Source organism: Heliangelus exortis, chromosome 1 (assembly GCF_036169615.1).
Source record: "Heliangelus exortis chromosome 1, bHelExo1.hap1, whole genome shotgun sequence".
Lineage (NCBI taxonomy): Eukaryota > Metazoa > Chordata > Aves > Apodiformes > Trochilidae > Heliangelus > Heliangelus exortis.
This window is the reverse complement of record NC_092422.1, coordinates 77,616,999-77,639,295: the sequence shown is the minus strand read 5'-3', so window position 1 is coordinate 77,639,295 and position 22,297 is coordinate 77,616,999. Positions and strand designations below refer to the sequence as shown.

At 40.2% G+C, this 22,297-nt stretch overlaps 1 protein-coding gene and 1 long non-coding RNA gene across 4 annotated transcripts in view; one reads left to right on the top strand and one right to left on the bottom strand.

Moving 5' to 3' along the window:
* Positions 1-22,297, top strand: part of SMPX (small muscle protein X-linked) — a 42,271-nt gene that overhangs the window by 5,730 nt on the left and 14,244 nt on the right. For 2 of the 3 annotated variants that reach the window (XM_071749743.1, XM_071749722.1), the window contains exons 3-4: positions 3,078-3,167; positions 6,700-6,853. In XM_071749743.1, coding sequence (XP_071605844.1) covers positions 3,078-3,167; positions 6,700-6,840 — 231 coding nt within the window. In that variant the 3' untranslated portion in view covers positions 6,841-6,853. Of the gene's footprint in view, positions 1-3,077; positions 3,168-6,699; positions 6,854-19,005; positions 19,338-22,297 lie in introns of those variants that run through there. The other variant, XM_071749732.1, reaches the window with a different exon arrangement.
* LOC139798714 (uncharacterized) overlaps positions 5,050-22,297 on the bottom strand; it is a 49,324-nt gene continuing 32,076 nt past the window's right edge. Inside the window, exons 3-4 of the long non-coding RNA XR_011726926.1 lie at positions 6,214-6,322; positions 5,050-5,322 (exon numbers count right to left, since the gene is read on the bottom strand). This is a non-coding gene — a long non-coding RNA (uncharacterized lncRNA). The remainder of the gene's footprint in view (positions 5,323-6,213; positions 6,323-22,297) is intronic.

Sequence of the window (22,297 nt, the reverse complement as noted above, 5' to 3'; positions counted from 1 at the left end):
CAAACACACTCTGCTTTTCCCAGAGGTAAGAGTGAGGCATTTCCTATTTTTGTTTGTGAATTGCATTCAGTTTCCTCTGTCATTCCTTTAATAGTTGTTATTTTTGGGCTGTGGTGGGGCTTATTTGGTTTTTGTTTATTTGTTTTGGGGTTTTGGGGTCTTTTTTTTGTTTGGTTGGTTTGTGTTTTTTTAGCTTGAATATCTTTATACTGAAGTGGCTTTCCAGTTTATTCAGTCATCCTTCTGGACAACTAGGAATGGCTCTGATGCTGGAGCCATAACAGCTCTCAACTTGTGGGTGGATGGCAGTAATTCAAGACCCATCAGTCCCAGGTTGAGATTCACTTTAATAAACAAAAGAGCACAAACACATCTCTAAGTACCAGTCTGACCATCAGGATACATTGTTTACAGATATTTTTCCTTCAGTCTCTTGAGGAAGACCTTAGTCCAGTACATCAATACATGTACCTACTCATTATGAAAAATTCAATGACATCCAAGATATGTGAGACACTTCCTGAAAACAAAAATGCAAACTCAGTAGTTTTAATGATTAGTATGACTAAAAATAATAATCACACCTACAAAGTCTGCCTAAAGCAATTACACTTCACAGCTTCACATGTCTGGAACAAAATTTTTCCTGTTTAACATTCCATTGGGTGAGGAGCAGGTGAGGAAGAGATTGCTGAGGGTCCTGTCTCCATCCTAGCAAACAGGTGGCAAGAGTCCTGAAATGTATTTTAAAAACAAAATTGCCCACTGATGCTGATTACAGCACAACACAGTCCTTGTAGAGCTGCACTGGGGCACAGAATTTGGTCTGCTCTTCACCCACTACACAGCTGCTTATCTGCAGGAAGGGACCAGCATTGGATCAAGAGGGAGACATACAGCTCAGAACTCTGGCACCTCATACTATAAATATTTTAATCTATAGTATTTTATATCATACCCATACAGTGTTAAACTATATCCTAAAGGTTGCTCGTTTTACCAAGTTAATATTTTGTGTCTACATATGTCTTGTCAAACTCTGATGTGGATGCTCTTATTGCAGGTAAAATGTAAAATAGTTCAAACCCCTTCAGTGTGATATAGATTACTGTGAAAATGCTGAAGCAGGCTAATGAGTTGTTTATTTAATTTAATTAGCAGTCTGGGATTTAGTAGTTAATTTTTATTTCCTGAACCATTTTCAGTCATAGTTGGTCTGTCAGTCAGAGTAAGAAACATAAGGGCTGAGAATCAGCATCACCATGCTGTGGTGTGTCTTGGGTGGATGCAGGTGGTTGACTTCTGCTTCTACTGACCCCAAGAGAAGGGAACAAATGCCTGTGTTCAAAATGAGCACCAAGAGGAGAGATAACTCTTAATATTTCAACTCTGCAAATGTGTATTTTCACACGAGCTGTAAAGTTTCGTATTCCAAGAAAAAGAAACTGCCTGGAGGTACTGGAGCCTTCCGGGGGAGATGCGTAGAATTAAAAATAGTAAAGCTGTTTTTTTCCACTCCTAAATAAAATCATGGGTTAAGTACTGCAAGGCAGAAAATGCCCTGTCTCCTGGGAACGTGGGAAGTGCAGATGAAAAGTATCACAATATCTAAACTAGTGCTTAGTGAAACAACATTATGAAATGGATACCCCATTATCTACAGTGTGTGTGGCCTCACAGACATTTGCCCGCCCTGGTGAAACGGCAGCATCACCTTGCATGAATAAAATGAAGGGAAACAGATAAACAGAATATAGGAAAAGGTGCTCATTTCTTAGCCAATAGATGATTAATTTGCTTGACAGCAGCTGTCAAAACAGTTGTAACTGAGAACAGGGGGCTGTTTTCCTGGGGTTGCTTAACCTGGGGCAAGATTTGCAAGACCACAATTTGATCAGAAGGATGGGATTATTCATCTCCATTTAATGTAAAGCAGTCAGATGGTAAAATGCAGTAACACCGCTCGCTGTTGGAAGGTTCTGTTTCCGCTCCAGAACATTACCAATTCACCCCCTGGTTTTACCAGTGGGAGTCATGATATTTTGATGACATTTCCTAGGAGCAGCTTCTCTTCTGAGATCACAAGATAAGAATAGGTGTAAATTGTGCATTTAGTTGATCTCACCATTTGACTTTTAAAATAATCCAGGCTAGGTCACATGGGGAAATAGATACTCTTTAGCTGCTCTTTCCTAAGCAATGTTTTCTGCCTTTCTTTTCTCAAAAATCTTTACTTTTAAGGTGTCTATTACAAGCCCCATTTACGTGGCTTTCTGCCACAGATGAAAAATCAGACTGATGTATTCCTTTGGGTACCATTCTGGCAGGAGTTTGCTAAAGCTGTGGGCTAATGATCTGTTTGGCATTGGAGCCATCTCAGCCAACATCTCAACCTGCAGACCCGGCCGGAGCTGCTGGGCAAAACCCAGCAGGGAGAAGAGAGTCCAAAAGCCTTCCTGTCTTTTTCCACAGATCCTCTTTACAACTGGGAGTCATATTTCTAGGACTAAGGCATTGTATTTGCAGTTTGTAACGCCCATGAGTAAATATTGTCAATAAAATCACATTTAAATCACCCATGGCTTAAGGTGGCTCAGGACAGGTTTTTCTTCCTCACCGTGATCAAATGAAGTGAAAACTGGTGTCACTGTGGGAGGGAGAGTGTTCCAGTCATTTGGGTGTCATTGTAGAATTCGGATGATTTATGCTAAGTGCTGATCCTGATACTTTGTTTCACCTTCACTAAATCGAAGCAGATGCAGATGCCTAAAGACACTTTGGTGTTTAGTATTAATTTGTTTAAAATCCAGTGGAATGAGGGAGCATTAGACTAAAACACAGATCTTCAAAGTCTTTCTAGGTAGCTTTGTTTTTTCACTTTCCATCATTAAAATGGGGATGAAAGCACTTCCTTTTCTTACGGTGTGATGTAATGATGCAAACATTGAAAGCATTAAGTGCTTAGAAATCACAATAATGTCTATACCCTTCTCCCATCCCTTCTGAGTTTTGTCATTTACCAACTGTATGTCTGTTTATCAGTCACGATTATAGGCTTCATCATTTCCTTCTCACAGGCTAATATTAACATCCCAATGGGAGCCTTTCGACCTGGTGCAGGCCATCCTCATAAAAGAAAAGAACTTACACCTGAAGAAGTAGAGGAGGTAAGAAAAAAGAGGAGGTTTGAATTTATTTCTTTTTCCTTGGGAGAATCCCTGCCATTGCTGGAAGAAATCCTATTAGTCAATCTTATAGCACTGCAGACCAATCTTGGCCATCACAGCTGAACATGCATTTGGCATTCCTGGAAATACCAGGCCACCTACTTATCACTCCATATATACATTGTTCTGGTTTTGATGCCAAGGCACCTGTAGTAATTTAAACTGTTTCAAAGGTGGGTGGCTCTGCTTTAACAGCAGGGTTATATCTGCTGTCAGGAAAGAGAGCTGGGATTTCGCCAGCAGTTTTTATCTAGATGGGAGTTGATGGAATACATCAGGCAAAGTTATAGCAAGGCTTTGGAAAAATATGCTGCTACTTGCTGCCCTGTGGTGGGATTTATTGTTACAGTTGAACAATTCTGGAACAGGTTTTCAGTGACATTTTTTGGAATGTTTAACAAGGAGAAACTGAATGTCAAGACTATACATTTGCAAATTCAAAAGAGAAACTGTGAACACATTTATGTGCATAGGGGTGAAAACACTCAATTTTAGGTTGAATCCTGTGTTTTCATGCCTGTATTTTACAGGGCCTAATTAACACCGAGTTTTGAATATCATCAGATTTATACCTTAAACAACACTGATCACGAAATTATGATTAAACACGGGTGTCTTATTTCTGGGTGCTATTAAAACATCTTATTTACCATGAACATTTATAATAAGTAAGAACTAAAACTAATGGTGAGGATACTACCAAACAAGGTAGTGGAATACTCCAAATAAGAAAAAAATCAAGTAAAGGTTGGTACTTACGGCTTCCCCAACCGCTGGCTATGTTTGGTTTTACAGTGGCCACCTGAGAACTGGTCTTGCTGGGCCAGAGCTGCGGATGATTCCCAGATCCAAGGGCAGGAAAGGCTCAGACTGACCTCATACAACCTGGCTGCCTCTGGCAGGACTCAGCCAGGTGGATTCCTGCCATGTGGATGGAGGAAAGTTGTCATAGCTGGAGGGGTTCTTGCTCTCACACAGAGCAGAGCCATGAGGACTAGGAGGGGGGTGGAGAAACACTCTTCTCCATGAGGTAGTACTCACTGCCTGTGATTCAGCCTCAAACAAGAAGCAGTCAGATTAGTTTTGGACAAATTATCAGCTCCTTCTGACCTGGTACAAGCACTTAAAATGGTCAAGATCAGTTCTGTAAGAGCTAATTCTTCCTGTTCCATCTAAATCAGTTAGATTTTTTTCCTGAATTTTGACATGTTTGATGCTCAGTTTACAGAGAGCTTTCCTTCAGAACTCAACTCCAGGTTGACATAATTAACTCTTCTTAAGAAAATTTTAGAAAACCAAAACCAAACATAGAAATTGACCTTGAACACATACTGATGCTTTCTCCTCTGGAAAAAAATCAAAGCGTATTCTCCCTGCAGTAATTAAACTGGTGAAGGAATGTGTGCTATTAAGCAGAAACTAATATAGCATGTGTGAACTCTGGTAGTATCTGAGAAATAAAATAAATTACTAGTGCTGATAATTAGATTTGGTTGGGTAATTGAATACTGCTTTGCTTCTCAGTTATGTGAATACTACATATGAGACAGACATTATGGCATGAAAGCTCTTGGCCCCAGTTTTATAGTCAATATGCAATGAAAGCAATGGAAGTAAAGACTGCAGAAACAGATCTTGTAACAGGAATAGAATAAAAGCACTACCAGAGGATTTTTCAGCTCTCTCATCATGTTAAGTTTTGCAATACAGATTGTGTTTGGTTAGATCAGCTTTAGATGAATGCAACTTCTGCTAACAGTGCTTAGCATTTTTCACTCTGTTTTAAAACCTTGTGAAGGGAGATGAGAGAAATGTGGGTCTTACTCAAAGGGATGGTGGAATAAAGAAGGCAACATGTATATTTGAAAGTCAATGCCATGGACATATGAACATGCAAAAGAAACAGGAGGTGGGAATTTCAGGGAATAACTTCTTCATTCAGAGCATTTCTGTCTATGTATTTGTTAACTCTGTCATGTATCTAAGTCAGTCTTCAAACTTCCCTCAAAAAACTGAAGGCTGAGGTCTGATCTCTGCTGTGCATTGACACAGAATGAGTGATATAGGGAGGGGTGGAGTCATAAATAGAAGACACCTGAAATTGGAATGGAAAGTTAACATCAATTTAAGGAGCACAAAGTCTCCAAAACATGGTCAGTGCTTTCACTGTTTGTAGGATGGGAGGGAACGGTATCTAGATGACTGGAAATAGTATTTTAACTCAGTAACTGCTATGGGTTTGGTAGTTTTCCCCAGTTTTTCACATTATCTAACTGTGCAAGAAAACTCCCAAAAGAAACAATACAAGCTCATGGCTTAAAGATCAGACGGGGATAAATGTTGTGTTTCCAAAATTCCTTGTTTATTTAATACTTGACATATCAAAATGTCTCTTTTCTCATTGGCATGTGGTCCATTAGTCAACAGAAAGAACAGGAGTTTATTAACCAGTAATATTTGACAGACAGGTGACTTTGTAATTTTACAGATTAAGACTTGACTGTTCAAGATTAATATACCTTTCCAAAAAGCATCTAAATACTGAATTACCTCTGAAAAGGCCACACCAGGATGCACAGAGTAATGAAAAAAAAATAGTTCACTGTGAAATTATTAATTCATCTCTAAACCTACACAATTACCCCTCATGCCAGATTTATAGAATACAGAACAGGCTATATGAATCATAAACCACATACTGGGAAACTACTCCTTCAAAATGTTGCTCAGTCTAGAATAAGAATTGTCTAAAATACATGCTGGATGTCAACTAGGAGCAATAGTACAGACAAGGAAGTACCATGGACTGAAATATTTTGATGCATGGGGAAGTAAGTGAGATATTTGCTGTTGTAAAAGTCCTGTTATTTAGCCTGAATTATTACAGCAAAATAGTTGTTGGGCATTACCCTAATTCAAACATAAAATGAGAAAACTCCTTCTGGTCTTAAAACTGAGGTTAAGAAAAATTAAACAACAACTTAACCTGAGTTTGGGTAGAGATTTTGTGGTCCATAACCTACTACCATTGCTCTTCACCAGAGTTGCAGAGGAATGTGATGGTTTTCTTCTCCAATTGGCCTGCAACTGTGAGACTCTGAAAGAAATTAGATGATAAAAATGGTTCTGCTTTTATTCTCTAAAATATGAAGCACCTGCTTCATGCAGTTAATTTTCTGCTAATGGTCTGACAGTGTAAATTCGTACTCATTTACCAAAAAGTCCACATTCCTATTCACTGAGCACCTTATAATATTTTTATTTTTCAGAATGTTTTTAGACATTTTAAACAACAAGCAACAAAAGAACCTATCTCTTCTACTTCTTCCCCCCCCCCCCCCCACCCTTTCAGTGTCCATTGGTATTGTATTTAGTATTAAAAATCCCCTCCTCTTTCTCAAATGACTTACCCATGCTCATGCTCAAGAGATTGCTATTGCAGCAGTAAGGTCACTGACATCTTTTTGTGCAGAATGTTCCTGCTTCAGCAGAGGAGGAGAAAGACAAGAAGCATCTCCCAGGAGCTAAGAAACTTCCAGGTCCTGCTGTCAACTTGTCAGAGATTCAGAACATAAAGAGCGAACTGAAATTTGTCCCTAAAGCTGAACAATAGTTGGAACATGCAGGTGAGTAAAACAGGGGTTCTTCGCATGGCTCTAGTAGAAGTGGGCTGATCCAGAAAGTGCTTTGTGTCAAAAGATGGCTTTCCAATAGCTTCAAAAGACCTGGAATCACACCCCATATTTCAAAATATAAGAAGAAAACTCATAATCCTGGAAATTTTCTGTTATTTCAAACATGAGACACTGTCTGTTGATATATGACACCCATCAACTGGCTGAACAAAAATGTATTTAGCTGAGGATTGAAGCTATCTTAAAAATACCAGCTTCTTGCTTTGTAGGTACAAGTTTCAGTTTTACATAATATGGGACTTGGATTTACACACGGACTACAAATAAATGTATTGCAATGCAGATAAATTTATTGCAATGATGGTATTTTAAAAATGCTCCTCTTGAACATTAGACATTTGATAATATTGTATTTCTGTAATTCAAAACTGATATGCTAGTGACTTCTTTTTGTTCATCACACAAACATGCCCCATGCTACTTGCAGCACCCAAAGACTTACTTTATATCTGCACTGGGCTTGCAATATGATATATGACCCCAGGGAGCTCTGTTCTCTACTGGAATGGCAGCTGGAGACCAGACTGGTCCCAGATCTGGGACCCTCAGGCACTGCAGGCTCCTACAGGTTGAGCCACTGGTCTATGACTGGCACCACAGCTTTAACATCTAATTTTATTTAAAGGAAATATTCAGCATTTCAATGCAGATTTCATAATTCCTCTAATTTCATTGTAATTGTGAACAAGACCCACAAGCCTCTGTTGTTCTACATTCTTAGTCTTGAAGAAATTAATGATAATTTCTGTCCATGAAACGATCCTCCAGTTTTCTTTGAAAAGCCTGAGTCAGTAAAGATGCTTCACGCTGTTACAATGGAAACTCAGCTGTACAGAGAAGTTTCAATGAGACAAAAGCCTTGACTACAGTAAGAAAATTATAGTGGTGTCACATAGTAGTCATGGGAATTGCCAGTTGTGCCTAATGAAAGAAATCCTTTTTATCATTAAGAGAGGCAGAGGAGCTAAGCTGAATAGAAGAACATTGTCTGGAACTTATTGCTCTGAAACATAAATGAAGAATAGAAGGGAACAGAAAGCAGTGCAAAAGGGTACTGGGAATGCAGAATGCTAAGGACCAGGAATCTTGAAGGAAATTACATACAATCTAAGTGAATTGCCCCAATGCGCGCTGCCACATTAACTTATTTTTAACGTGCAGCATAAATATGCCATTTAGAAGGGAAAAGTGTTTCATTTTTTATTGCTTTTACCCTACTGTGTCATAATGTTCCTGTTATTTTAAAGAAACAACAGAGGGTTTCATTTCAAAAAACCTGGGAAAAGGAAAATTAACATTTTGTAAAATGTAATATTGTAGTCATCACACTAAAGCAGTGCCCAGAGAAATATGAATCTTTAATGCTGAGGCTTTAAAGAGTTTTCTCTCTGTAAGAGATATTTAGACACAAATTTAACCCCATATGTATTCTCAGATGTTTGCTATTTTCAATATTTAGAACAGCTTTTTTATAGCTAGCTTACTGAGAGTCTGACAGAAACATTTTGAGTATGCACAGACATTCACTCTAAAGAAAAGATTTCTATGGAAAGCAGCAAAGTATCTTGAATGCTATGAAGTCATTATGAACTAATTTTTATCTGTGTTCTTCTTTCACTTATATTGATTATAGATAGAGGACATTAATCAGCTCTGCTGTTTTAGGTGCGACGTGCAGCCTTGGATAAAGTGTTCTATAGTCAGTGGATTATTTTATGGCTGACAGTGCCAGTGATGATTATTTTGATTTGCAAGAAATCTCTATTCACACCTGCTTGATACTTTGTTTCGTCTCCAAGAAGGTGTTACTAGTCATCTTTTGAATGAGATGCTCTCTGAAGAGTGGTAAAATGACTGGTCAATAGAATATGTCTGTGCAGAGCAAATGCTGATAAAAAAGTGTTCTTCACTTTTCTCAGTTTGGAAATTAATTCTCTCTCACATCAGTACAATAAACTGCAGTTATTCACTGCAGAGGCAAATCCCTCTGTTAGTATTTTTATATTCCTTACTATGCTCTATAGGAAATACCCACTGAAACAGATAGAATACCTGCAAATTCTCTGGATAATTTCCATTATGCTGTGACCCTGTAACATGAACTCATAAAAGCATCAAAATTAGACGTAAATATGTAAAAAACCCCAATGCTTTACAATCATAGAATGGTTTTGGTTTGAAGGGATCATCTCGTTCCAACCCCCCTGTAGGGTGAACACCTCCCACTAGACCAGGTTGCTCAAAGCCCCATCCAGCCTGGACCTGAACACTCCCAGGGAGAGGGCAGCCACAACTTCCCTGGGTAACCTGTTCCACTATCTCACCATTCTCACAATAAAGAACTTTTTCCTGATGACTAACGTAAATCTATGCTCTTTCAATTTGAAACCATCACTCACTGCCCTGTCACTACATGCCCCTGTAAAATGTCCCTCCTCAGTCTTCCTGTAGGCCCCTTTAGGTACTGAAAGGCTGCTGTAAGGTCTCTTTAGAGCCTCCTCTTCTCCAGGCTGAACAATCCCAACCCTCTCAGCCTGTCTTACAGGAGAAGTGCTCCAGCCCTCTGACTGCCTTCATGGCCCTCCTCTGGACTCACTCCAGCAGCTCCATATCCATCTTATGTTGGGGCTGCAGAACTGGACACAGTACTCCCTGTGGGGTCTCACAGGAGCAACTACAGCATTTGTTTTTAGCACTTCCTGCTGGTATTGTCATTCTTCATCAGATAGCTTCCATAAATTGTAATCAGCATGACCAGTTTTGTTTTAATTTTCATCCATGTTTTCTGGGTCAGTTTTACAGAGGGCAAACCCATCAGCAAAAATCAGAAGCCTGCAAAACAATAGGTTGGTTCATTATTTACAAACTCCTTCGTGCATAATTTGTACTTCCCTTAAATATCTTTGGTCTTCCTTTTTCACCAAATTAGGAAACATGAATAAACATAGTAAGAACATAGTTGTGAGTCTGACAGTTTGTGGCTGGGTTATGATTAGTGAGATGTCATGAAGTGGGATGCACTAAAGGTCATGAAGTGTTTTACAGTGAAGATATTCCTGTAGTCATCCCCTGCTACTGATGTATCACTTGTGATTAACTAATTAACATACTCTTCTTTGTCGTAAATAATTTTGTCCTTCGACAGGCCTGTAGATGATGTGTTTGATGAAGTTAATTTTAATTTGCATGAGTAGTGATTCATTTTCCTTTCTTCCCTCTACAATTTTTTCTATTTGCTACTCCCTTCACGTGTGCACATTTCTACCTGCACAAGAGCAAACACATGCAAAATAAGATAGTAACAAAATAGCACATGCTTACCAAGTAAATATATGCCCTATTGGATAAGTGATGGTAGGAAGCATTCAGTTTGTGACAAATGGCATCTGCTATGGCTGAGATTTATTCCTGGCTCTTGTGGTAGCTCATGTGATCACTGGTAATGGTGATTGTGCCTGCAAATGGGCCCAAATACAAACTGGCATTTCACCTCAGGATATGTATAACTGGGACCTGTTACTGCTGCAGCTCACATTTGGGTTCTTTCTTCATTCTGCACCCCTTCATTTTCTGTGTTCTGAACTCTGGGGATTTGTGTAGCAAGACTTGTTGCAATGCTCTGGGGAGGGCCATTGAGTCTGAATGCTGGACTTAGGTTTTAAAGGACCTAAACATTCAGCCATACTGGCCTAGTGTTTTCCTCTTGAAGGAGACCTCACACTTACTGAAGGAATTTGTAAAAAGGCTAAAAGGGATACTTACAAAGTTGACATTACAAAAAAGTCTATGAGCATATGGGCAGCACTCCTAGCACAGCGTTCCGGTTGTGTTTGGGGAAAGGGCTTGTCAGTATCCTCATCACAGTCCTGCTCAGGATTTGGCCAGACAAGATTGCTGAGTCCTGCCTTGGCTGTTTCTACACAGGATACCCATCTTGCTCAAGGTGTGAGAATCCCTGCAAGTTTTCTGTAGATAATCTGTTGTCTCTACATGAAACTCTGCTAGTGAGGGTGGTTTAATTGCAGAAGCTGAGCAACAGTTCTGTTGTCAGGTTACAGATGCAAGAAAGTTATATTTTGAGAGCAGAAAGATTAAGCAAAACTTCCCACTCTAGCTAGCAAAACATAGACTCTGTATTACTTGCAACATTACCTCTTCCATAACATATCGGGAATCCTGCTTCACAAAAATTGGGAAATTTTTCATTAGAGCAGCCTCTGAGATTGGCATCACTTGGGAAAGAAAGGATGAGAAAGGGGGAAAAAAAATCCCTTATGGATTAGAGCTCTTATATCCATACTCACAAGACGTTCCTTGGTGTTGCTATTAATTATTTACAAAAACTGTCGGTTATCCTTGGGCTAAAAATATACATTACAACTTTGTCCAGTGACTATGGCAGATTTTAATTACAGTTTCATGCTACAGACTGCTCTTAAGCTGCAGCTCAGCCATCTTCCTCTCCTGATGCCACTGCTCTGACTTAAGGTTCAATGATTATTCCCATGCTTATGTGGACCAGAGGGATGCAGTTACATTGATGCACAGTAACAAGCAAAATTATTTCTGTTTTGTTCAGCAAACGCATTCAGTGCCTTCTTAGGAGAGGAACTCTGCTGTGAGCTCTTGAAGCAGCTCCCCAGTTTCAGTAAAATGTGTTCCTCTATGAAGTCTAAGCTTCCAACCCTCATGTGAGAGGAGGGAATTTTACTTGCAGGGGATGCCAGGGTAGGTTGGGAGCTCCAAAGCCTTTAGCTGGAGTGGGAAAAACAGGGTGAAGATGGAGGATGTGTTGCAAGAATTTCTGCAGGACTTTCTGCCAGAGGCACAGGAGGTTTGGGGAGATCTCATCAATGTTTGTAAGTACCTGACTGCAGGGCACAAAGAGGAAAGAGCCAGGCTCTTTTCAGTGATAACCAGTGCTGGGCCATCCCCAGATCCAATCCCTGTCCGGTGTTGATTGCAAAGTTTATGTTTTTCTAGCCTTAGTTTTCTATTATCCTGTTGTCTTTTCTTCATAGTTCCCAGATGAGTAGCACTTGGGAATTTCATGGCCAGACATCAATTTTGCCAGGTCATTTCTGTTTGTAAAATCGTAATAAGAAACTAGATAGTTGAGAGTTTTTAGGATTTTTAACAGCGTGTTTAGGGTCGTTTTAGTTTGCCTTCCAGGTTTTTTGAGTCTCATTATGTCATGCTTTTAGACCTTAAACCGGAAGAGCTCGAAATTTATTTTCAAAGAGAAAACTAGAGTCCCCAGATCATAATTTAATGTAAGAGGAATCTTTGGAATCATGTTATCTCCTCAAGTGAAAGAATTATTCATGTTTTGTTTCCTGGGGTTTCTGGGTTCAGAAGTAAAAATTCAGTTTATTGTCTCTAACATGACCTGCAGCTCTCTGTCATGAACTGAGGGTCTTTTTTTTACCACTGACAAAATTCTGTGGTAATCCCTCAGCATTTCATTCCTCAGGCCTTTGGAAGCCATAGGTTTCTTCCAAGTTCTCTTGTTGAATGGAAGGTGGAAGGGGAAGACCAGGGAGATTGCTTTCTAGGTGTCAAAAAAAGCTTGAAGGTGTGTTAGGGGGTTGGTTTTGCAGAGTAAAGAACAGGACTTATTCTTATGAACAAGTATTTCTATATAAACTAGTTAGGAAAAAAACGTTTTGTGGTTTTGAAAACTGACTAATAACTTCAAAACAAGCACTGAAAAATCAGAAAACCCTTTTCTCCAAAGCAAACTATAAGGATGGACACTTTTATTTTTTCAAAACATAATAAAATAAAATAAAAAGTCTTTTACTTCAAAACTGTGTCTTTAAGCAGATTGTTTATATTACTGGAAGAGACAAGCACAAAGTCATAACTCAAAGAACTCTCTACTGATTTTTAGAGCATGAGAATGTTATTTACTTCTCTGTCTTCTCCATATTCCAGAGAGTTTGCAGATATGTAGAGATGCATAAGACTCTACACACAGAAAGAAGAAATTTCTTTGAGCCTCTCATTTTAATTAATGCCCTTAAAGTAATAAAATACTTCCCATGCTGGCAATGTGTTCCCACAAATCTTTGCTATATCCTTGAGGAGATCTGTCAGTTCCTGGGATAAAGTTCCAAATACTTTGTTTCAAAGCTGAAAATTCTTTTTCAGAGTCACTGCTGTTTCATAACAGCTGTGATTACTCTGTTGACTACTTGGTCCTGAAGTTTTATTGTCAGACCCTTTTGTATAGAAACCTCCATGTTCCCTCCTATCAGTGCTGTTAATGATAGATTTTTGTAAGAACTAAAATTTTTAGTCAATTCCCTGAGTTGGAAGCAAGTTCTGGGGTGACATCTCTCAAATGATGCTCAGAAAGGCAGGAGGCCTCCTGAAGATGGAGGGATCTGTAAAGTGAGAAGATGGGATACAGCGGGTAGACTTTCCCTTGCTTATCTCTGCTAAATGTATTAAGAGACAAAAGGAATGAACTGCAGCATTAAACAGTAAGTACCACTGGAATGTATTTCTCTTGGAACACTCAGAATAGGATATCAGAAATCCCTAAAATTTGGCTATTTGCTGTCTGAACATATCCTGGTATTTAGAGGAGATTCTGTGACTTAAATGGTGCTTACCCTGAGGCACATGCATATAAACTCATACAGAACTAATTGTAATTAGGAAACCATGGGCATTAAAAGCTGTTTTGTGAGTGGGAAAGTGATAATACTGACCATCATTAGAGAGTTTTGAGTGAGATGAGAGAGATGCTGTTTCTTTGTACTTGTGGACTGTCCTGCCAGCATTAGGTATGCCTGGGCCATTCAGACACTGAAATGGCAGGTATCATCAGGATCCCTAAATGATAAGTAATTCCAGTTTCTCTAACCTTACATAGTTAAAAATGTGTTCAGCACAAAGGTTCTCAAGTGCCTACATTAGAGTAAAAAAAGCTATCTGCTTTTCGAATACATGAAATGCAACATCCTACATTATTAACAGCTCAGATAGGTTTGTGAAATCTACATAAATGGTAGCCAATTAAGCTGACAGTATGATCTGAAATATCACATCTCTGATGTGATAATCAAATAGATTTTCTTCTAAATTTAGTGCCTCATCATTTTGTTTTATAGTTTTTATTCATTTCATTTGATAAAAGACTACCTAATTATGTTTCCACAGCCCTTTGCTCAAGTACCACATAAATTACCACATCGTTGTACTTAGTCATCTCTTCCAGAGATGTCTTGATATCTCAGGAGCCTTGTGATACCTGTCTAGGAGCAGGCTGTCCACAGATGTCATCAGCCCCACTGCACATTTAGTAGGATTAGGCCACTGAATTGCTCCTCCGTGCCTCGTTCTGAAAAGCATAGCTCTTTTTAGTGTCAAGGCCACCTCTATGCCACACTTGGTTGTAAATTCCCTCAGAGAATAACTTGTACAGTGTAGAGCTCACCATATACAGGTAGAACATTGTATAGAGGTAGGGCTCAGTGTTACAGCCATCCCAAAATCTGTCAGCCAGGTGGCAACACTACAGAGGAAATATTGTACTGCAGATTTTATTGGGGTTTGCTGTCCTTGTCTGCTGCCATTTTAACCTCCTAATTCCCCTTTGACTTGCAGTCTCAAACACACCATTTTCCCAGGCACTAAGAGAACAAATTACACAAAACAAGCATTTCCTATGGGAATATGTATTGGTTTTGCTTTCAGCATTGGACACGCTTTGTTTTCCACATTTGATTTCCTGCAGGTTGTAGCTAGCTGAAACACAGCTGAACCAACCTTTAAAGGAACTTGGGAACAAGGATAAAGAGAGCTTTGCTCTCCCTCCTTTTAGTGGTTTTATTAGTGTGGCTGTATTCGTTTCTGACTTCAAATGGCTGAGCTCCATGTACCCACATGGATTCAGTGAAAGCAGAATAAAACACTAAGACTCGGTTCTCAGAATTTACTCCCCCACTTTTTAAAATTTAACGATTCAGTTATTCAACTGATAAAAAAAATAAATTGAATCCTTCCACTCTTAGCTCATCTAGGTCTTTTTTCCTCTTTGTTGCCTTGGAGCGAACCCCATCTTAAAAAGTGCTTTTACTCCTGCACGGCCTTACAGAGCCTTTCAAAGCACAAAAATGGAATCTTGGAGCAAACAAAAGCCGTGGCCCTGATTGCACTCAGGGGAGAAGAGGGGGATGGCCACGCTTGCCCTGTTTCCCAGCAAATGAAGCCCGGGAGAAGCAGGGTCACCACCCCGTGCCCCCTGCTGTCTTGGTGCATTTTAACAGCAGTGGTAGCAGCAATGCTGGGGTGCATAAGGAGAGAGCAGGGCTGGCAGAATTGCTTTTACTGAGGAAACAGCAAAGAACAACACAAAAAATAAAATAAAAAAAATCCCCCCAAAGCCAAAGTGCTGCCGCTCTGAGGGAAGGACATGATGACAATAAGTAGATGGTGTTATTTCAGGGCCTTGAAAGGTGCAGCCTCTACATATGTAAGATGAAAGCAACACAAAGTGTGTACTGAAGTGGAAGAAAATACAAACCTGAAGACCTGAAGCCAAATATTTGAGTAGAAATAGGCAGAACACACGGAAAAGCAAAGTTCCAGTTGTTCCTATGTTTGCAAATCATGCTGTTCCTCCCAAAGACTGTCTCTCAAAGACCAGGACAGAGTTATGTCCTCTGTCCTCAGCATTTTATTAAGGGACTAAGATCTTTTATGTTTGAATTTCTAAATTTCCTTGGTTTTGTATGAAAATAGTCGAATTGATCATTTGGGGTCAGAATGGAAGCTTTTCTTTTGAAAACATAATCTTTCTCCCTTTTCTCAAGGGAAGAAGAGCTTTCTCTTTGAAAGCAAGAGGTATATTTTCAGTTTTCAGTCCACTTTGCTGAAAGTAAAGTGAATCCAAATGGTCTTACATGTACCATTGTTTAATTATTGTTTTTTTAAGTTTAGACCCTTCATGAAATCGCACCAAGTTAAACGATGATGTAGTATCACAGTCCTTTCCACTCTTTGTATGCTTTTCTTATTTTTCTTCTTGAGTTGGTCATATCTGGGAATAGATTTGACATTAGATGTGCAGAGTTCCTTCTGGGGAAAATAATTTCTGCTTTTTTAAGGAAAAGCTTTGCTGTTAGTCAAGTTACTGTAGTTTAACACATTAGTAGACAATGCCCGAGTCTCTTTTGAGCATGTACACACTTCAGGACAAGCCAGTAGGAACCTCAGTGATGATGTTAATGTTCTGCTTCACATGTGCAGAGAATAATGAGGTTGAACCTGACCAAACACCAAAACACAGCAGACAGACAGTAGCTTGTTGGATGACAGAGCAGCTTGGTCATGTGTCGAAGTGTGGAGTTATTTGCAGTTTCATTAAATATAAAGAAATCTGTATCTCTGAGGCAGAATGAGAAGGAGATTAATTAGTTCCAACTCCTTAAATGCCTTACTTTAATTGGAATTATGGAGAATGCTGCAGACTGGCTCCCTGAGAACCTTGCGGTGATCTGAGGCTAAAGGCCTCATTTTTGAGCTGAAGGTCAAAGTGAAGTCCCTGGGACCCCACCTTCAGTGAGAGTTTTGGCATCTATCCATTTCAATCAAGGCAAGCCTCTGGTGTGAAAATCACGTGTGATGCCATTAGGATACCTTGAGCCAGTGGAGTGTTCCTTGGTGTCCATCACCTGTGGCTGGGATTTTATTAACAGCACAGGGATCAGATACATTTTGGGCAGAATGCTGCAAGCAGCCGGTTCTGGGAGCTACGGAGGGTGGCAGAACAAATGCACTGTGCTGCTGTGTAGCCATTTGCCTCAGAGGGGCACTGAAAGTCTCTGTTTCACATGGAAGTGATCCTCTTGAATGATCTACCACTGCCTGGACTCCACCTTCTTTTAAATACCTACTGGCTGCCTGGCTTTACCATTAAAAACTGAGTGTCCTGAAGAACCCAGGCCCCGGGGTTTGGCTTCAAAACAGATGCCCAGGAGCCTATTGCACCACCTTCTGCCTTGACTGCTGTGTCCCAAGGGCTGGATCCATCTTCCCCTGCTGGAGTGCACTAACATAGCTCAGGGACAGGTCCTGGTGACTCTCAAGAGTAAACTGGCTGTAAGGAGACATAACAGGTTACAGAGAGAAGAAAGGGAGGTGGAGACCCTTGTCTCACCCATAGTTCCCAGAGTCTCTGATCCCACAGGTCCATCCAGAAATCTTCTGCATTGCAGAAACCTGCTCTTCTGGTATCTCAAGAAGATGACACTGTATACAGTGTTAAGAAACCTTGAGCCACTTCTGCAAGCAGCAATGTGAAGCTTGTGTGGAGAGCTATTTAGTTAAAGATAGTAGAAAAAATTGTAAGCATCTAGATGGTCTTCTTTGGGACTTCAGCGATGTCCTGAGCAGAGCCAGAAGCCATTTCCCCTCACACCAAATTTACAGTGTCAACCATCTCCTCTGGATTTCCACCCAAGTACATCTTTAAAAAAACAAGAACAATTTGAAAACATGCTAGAGAAGGAATGTGCTGCTGGCCCCTCCCTTATGCCTTGGTTCAGCAATTATCACACATACACAGCCAGGATGCATGAATAAAGCACATCAATTCCTTCTTCTCCTCTAAAGCATTAAAGCCAACATTTTTTGCTTCCCTGGAGACTGCAGACTACCTTGGCAGGAAGGGCCCTTTCTAGACTTTGAGCTAAAGCAAGGCTGCTGTGCTGAAATGAATTAAAATTAATCTACAGACAAGTGAGCCTGACAGCAGCTTAGCAATATGGACCTCAACTCACAGTAGGGAAGCTGCTTCCATGTACCTTAGCCCATGGATGGCTGTGTACTTCTGAAGGCTAATTTGTGTAGCAACATTTTCCTCAGGCTGGGCTCTAAAAGAAACAAAAGTAGCTGCTGCTGTGTTTTTGTACAAAGCTTGATGCAGTTAGGTAGGTGCTGAGGAGAAAGGTTTCTCTGGAGACCTTCATCTTTCTCAGGTATTTAGCTGAGCAGGTTTGTCAAAACTCATGTATCTGTAGATGGGCATGAGCTGAGTTTGAGGCTGTGGTGTAGATGGACCATGGTTTTGTGGTTCACAGTTTTGGAGTTAAACACCTGTGTTTGGCATCTCAATTGCTGGGACTGGGTTCCCTCCCTAATAAGGAGCAAAATCCCATCTGCACTTACTGGGAATTATGCTCCTAAATTGCTCAAGTACTTCTCAAAATCCCTCAAAATGAACATGCAAATTGCATGTTGTGCATTGTTAAGAGTGAATGGGCCTCTGTGTCCTGCTGTCAGGTCTAGGACTCCTACTGATAGAGCTGTGCAAATGCTCCAACAGGAACACCTACATGCTGAGAAGAGCCTTTCTACAGTGCTGAGCAAAAGAAATCTTTGCCACAGGAAGTGTAGACCATGTGAGTCCAAATTCAATACCAAAAATTATTTGGGTTTGGATGCATGTTTTTTAGCAGCAGGTGACTCCCCATATCTTTTCTATTTTTTGTATATTTCTCTGTGGAAAACATGCTCATATTTTCTTTTCAGTTTGTTTTTAAAAACAATTTTGTATGGTGAAACAGTGTGTCATGGGAAAGTTTAGTTCTCCCATACATCTTCTACTCAGTCCTGATGCCTCACTTCTAAATGCTTACCTGTCACAGATTGCAAAATCAACTATTAAAGGTGCAGTCTTGCACAATCAAAATGCCCTAACACCTTCTTTTATGTTTTAAAAAAATCTGTTTATACCATGAGCAAAAATAGGCTTATACTTGAATCTCTAATGAATGACAAAACCCTAGAAACAGAATGTGTATATACTAGTTACTGATGTGAAAGAAATCCATGGGTACTGTAGATGTATGTATTGAATATTGAACAACTTGACAATAAGCATTACAAGAAGAGAAAATTACCATGCATTGCCTGCATTAGCTTTGAAGAAGCAAGATAATGTGAGGAATTAAGCATATCTGACCATGTGTCAGAATACCTAGGTTTTTCAATACAGTCAGTTACACGTCAAGTTAAATTAGCAGCCTGAATATGATGTCTTGCCTTCATGCTTATCCATCTCTGATCAGATCTTCTGGGATATATTCAAGATGGCTGTCAAAGTTCCCAAGAAGATTAAGACCTCTGGCTTTTCCATGGCAAGGAGGGCACAAAATCCGGAACAAGAGTTAAATATTCAGAGGAGGCTGCAGAGAATGTGGATTATGGGAGGACTGTGTGCTGGGTTTTGACAGCAATCACTTTCATACCACACTTCCTTTTCCTCCTGTTTTCTGTATGTTTTTCATTATACTTTGTTTCATATGAAGTACTAAGCATTTCAGAAAAAGTATTTGCAAAGTGCCCAGATATCTCCCAGTCCCAATCTGAGTATTTTAAAAATAAAACCACTGCCAACTTCCATCCCTGTAACTATATTTTTGGCGATGTGACTGTTGTCTCGGGCCTTTTCTTTTTATTGCATATGCCAGAGTTATATTAAAAAAAAGACCAACACAACAGGTGGATGAATAGCACCATGATTAATCACAGTTCAATTGTATGATGATATTATCTGTAGGCATATCAGATACACCATATGTAAAAGGAACAATGTTCACTCGTGTGTTAGGAGTTCTGTTGAGAAGAAGCCATATGGCCAGGAGAAAGTAGAATTTTTAGAGACTGTAACTAGCACAGGGAGTCAAATGTGGTCTATTTGCAGTACAGCCTGGGTAAGGTGGCAGAAGAGGTAGAATTAGTGATGAATAAATTGGGTATTACTGCCCAGATAGAGACAGCTGAGATTTTTATTTTCTTGCTTGGAGAGGAGCTCCTGCTTAGTGCCTCCAAGATGAAAAAGCTTGCTACTAATACATTAATAGCAAAGAAATCAATCTGACAGAGCTTAGGGATGGGTATTGCTTCTGGAGCAGCAGCACCAGACCCAACCCCATCACACCCATACTTGCCATTGTTATTCCTACAATAGAGATGTACAGAAGCAGTGAAAGCCACACTGCTTCACATCAGCCTCCCATCTGAGGAGAAATAACCTCCTCTGCCTTGACATCTCATCTAGGGCTGCTGAACATCACTTCAGCTGACTGGGATCTCTGGGCACATCTCCTCTTTTGGTTGAAGAGCAGGAGAGAGCAGTGCAGTTCGCCTCGCAGAGATTCAAACTGCCCAAGTGCCAGCAAAATCTCTGAGAAATCCTGAAAGAACTGAAATCACAGCAGAGCTCCGTCCCCATGGTCAGGCTGTCAAACAACCCTAATATCCCAGCACAGCCTGCACTGGTGTTTAGCTCTAGGCAGCTTCTGAAGCCAAGCAGGCTGGTTCTTTTTGTAACTTGACTGGCAGCCTAGTTTTGCAGCAGGGAGGGCAGTGGGCAGCAGCTTGGGAGCAGTTACAGGGTGGTCCCCATTTACCCCGCTTGCAGGGTGGCTGCTGTGGGTGCTGCATCTGGCTGGGGAGCACTATGGCCACTGGCCACCATCCACTGGCTGGCCCACCATGGCTCCTGGAAGAGTGGATCACTCAAGGATTTCTTGTTTTCTAAGTGTTAACGAGCCTTTTGTCTTTACTGGCAAGGACATCAGGGTATCACCTTTTGTTTAACAAGGATCTGTGGAAGTCAACCCGCTACACTCGTTCCTTTTCACTGTTCTAGCAGAAGCAGAAAGTCTGTGCCACTGCCTTTCTGGGTTTCCCTAGCTATCACAGAAATGGGGTTTTTTTACTTCACCCAACCCCTTCTCAATAGTAATGTAAAGGAACTGTATTTCCTGAGGCTCCTTCAGCTGTGTGAAATGTTAAAATGCAAAAGACTCTTTTCTGACTGCCATTTCTCTTCTTGTGCTCACTTAGTTTGTCATTAATAAGGGCTATTTTTCTTTCCAAAGTATTAGTTTTCAAATAAAATTGGGGTTTTACCAACTGCACTTGTATCATGATTCTGGTAAAGAACATTGCTCAGAGGGTTCATGTGTAATCTAGTTGCTTTTCACCCTGGATAGTTAGTAGGGTTTATTGGGGGCAGGTGGGAGGGGGGGATGTGGGTTGGTTTTTGGGTTTTTTTTAAATGGAAAAGAAGGGGAAATAATTATTACAGAGAGATAAAATCCGTAGAAACAGAGATGCAAATACTGCATTGTGACAGTAACTCTTCAGGGAAACTAGAGGGCAGACTTCTAAAATATTTCAAGCTCTGTAAAGCTGCTGATAGGTACCTCATCAGCTTCGTCAAAAAAACAAGCAACAAAAACCAACCAAAAACCAACCAAACCCGTTGTTTAGTTTCTAGGGGTTTTGCATGTTTAACCAGCTAAATACTTCTGAAATACTGTCCTTAGATGGCTCAGGAAGGCTATTGCATAGAAATAATAGTGTGTGCTCTGTGTCAGCAGCCAAGCAGCTCCTATTCTAAGTCTGCTAATTATTATATGCAATATAGCTGAGCTGGCATTGCTTTATTCCTCTCTTTGTCTCAAAGTTGTTGTGTCATAATTTGTGTCTTATTGTGTAGTGGAAGTCACTTTGGACTGGACAACGGTTTAAAAATTATTATTACATGTGTGAGTATTGCTTAGCATCTGTATGGGTTTGGCTTCTGACCCATTCATTGTGGGATGTTTACAAAGACAATTGCAGTGGCAGAGGAAAAGGGAGAGAAGTGAACCCTTGTTCACTAAGAATAAATTTAAGTTATTAGAATATTTATTTGGATTTTTTTTTATTATTATTATTTTTATTTCTCATGATCCAGTCTTTAAGTCTGGAGGAGATGGGAGTTTTTAGGTTGTGGAGTTGTCAAAATTAATCTTGAAGGGCAGCACTGAAATGTTTGGCATCACACACTTGAATGAAAGTGGAGATCAATGGAGCAGGAGAGTGAGATGAGGTGGAAGCTGTGGAACCAGTTTGGCCATGCCAATTTTGGGTTATACTGCAGAGCTGTGCCCTACCCTCAGGTGGGACAGAAATAGCTAGGGTAAAATCCTACTATTCAAGCTTTTAAAAATAGAATACTTTTCTACTGATTCAAGAAGCTAACCACCTCCAGCAAGTTCTGGACATTAGGAGTGTTGAGCAAGGATTAGATTTTCCAAGTCTGGCAGACCTGAAGTTGTCAGCTCTTGGAAGCTCCCATCAAAGAGCTGCATCAGCCTCTTGGCAAGCTGCTGGGGAGCCAGCACAGAGGCTGATAAGAAACTGCCCAGATCAGTCACGCTCAGTGTTCCATGTTGCATCAGGAGAATTGCTGGAAGCAAGATGTTTCCATAAAAAGTTACACTTCCAAAGTATAAACCATTCCCAGTGGAGAAATGTTCCACCAGAAAATGTTGGACCAGTTTGACTCTTGGCGTACTCTACGGT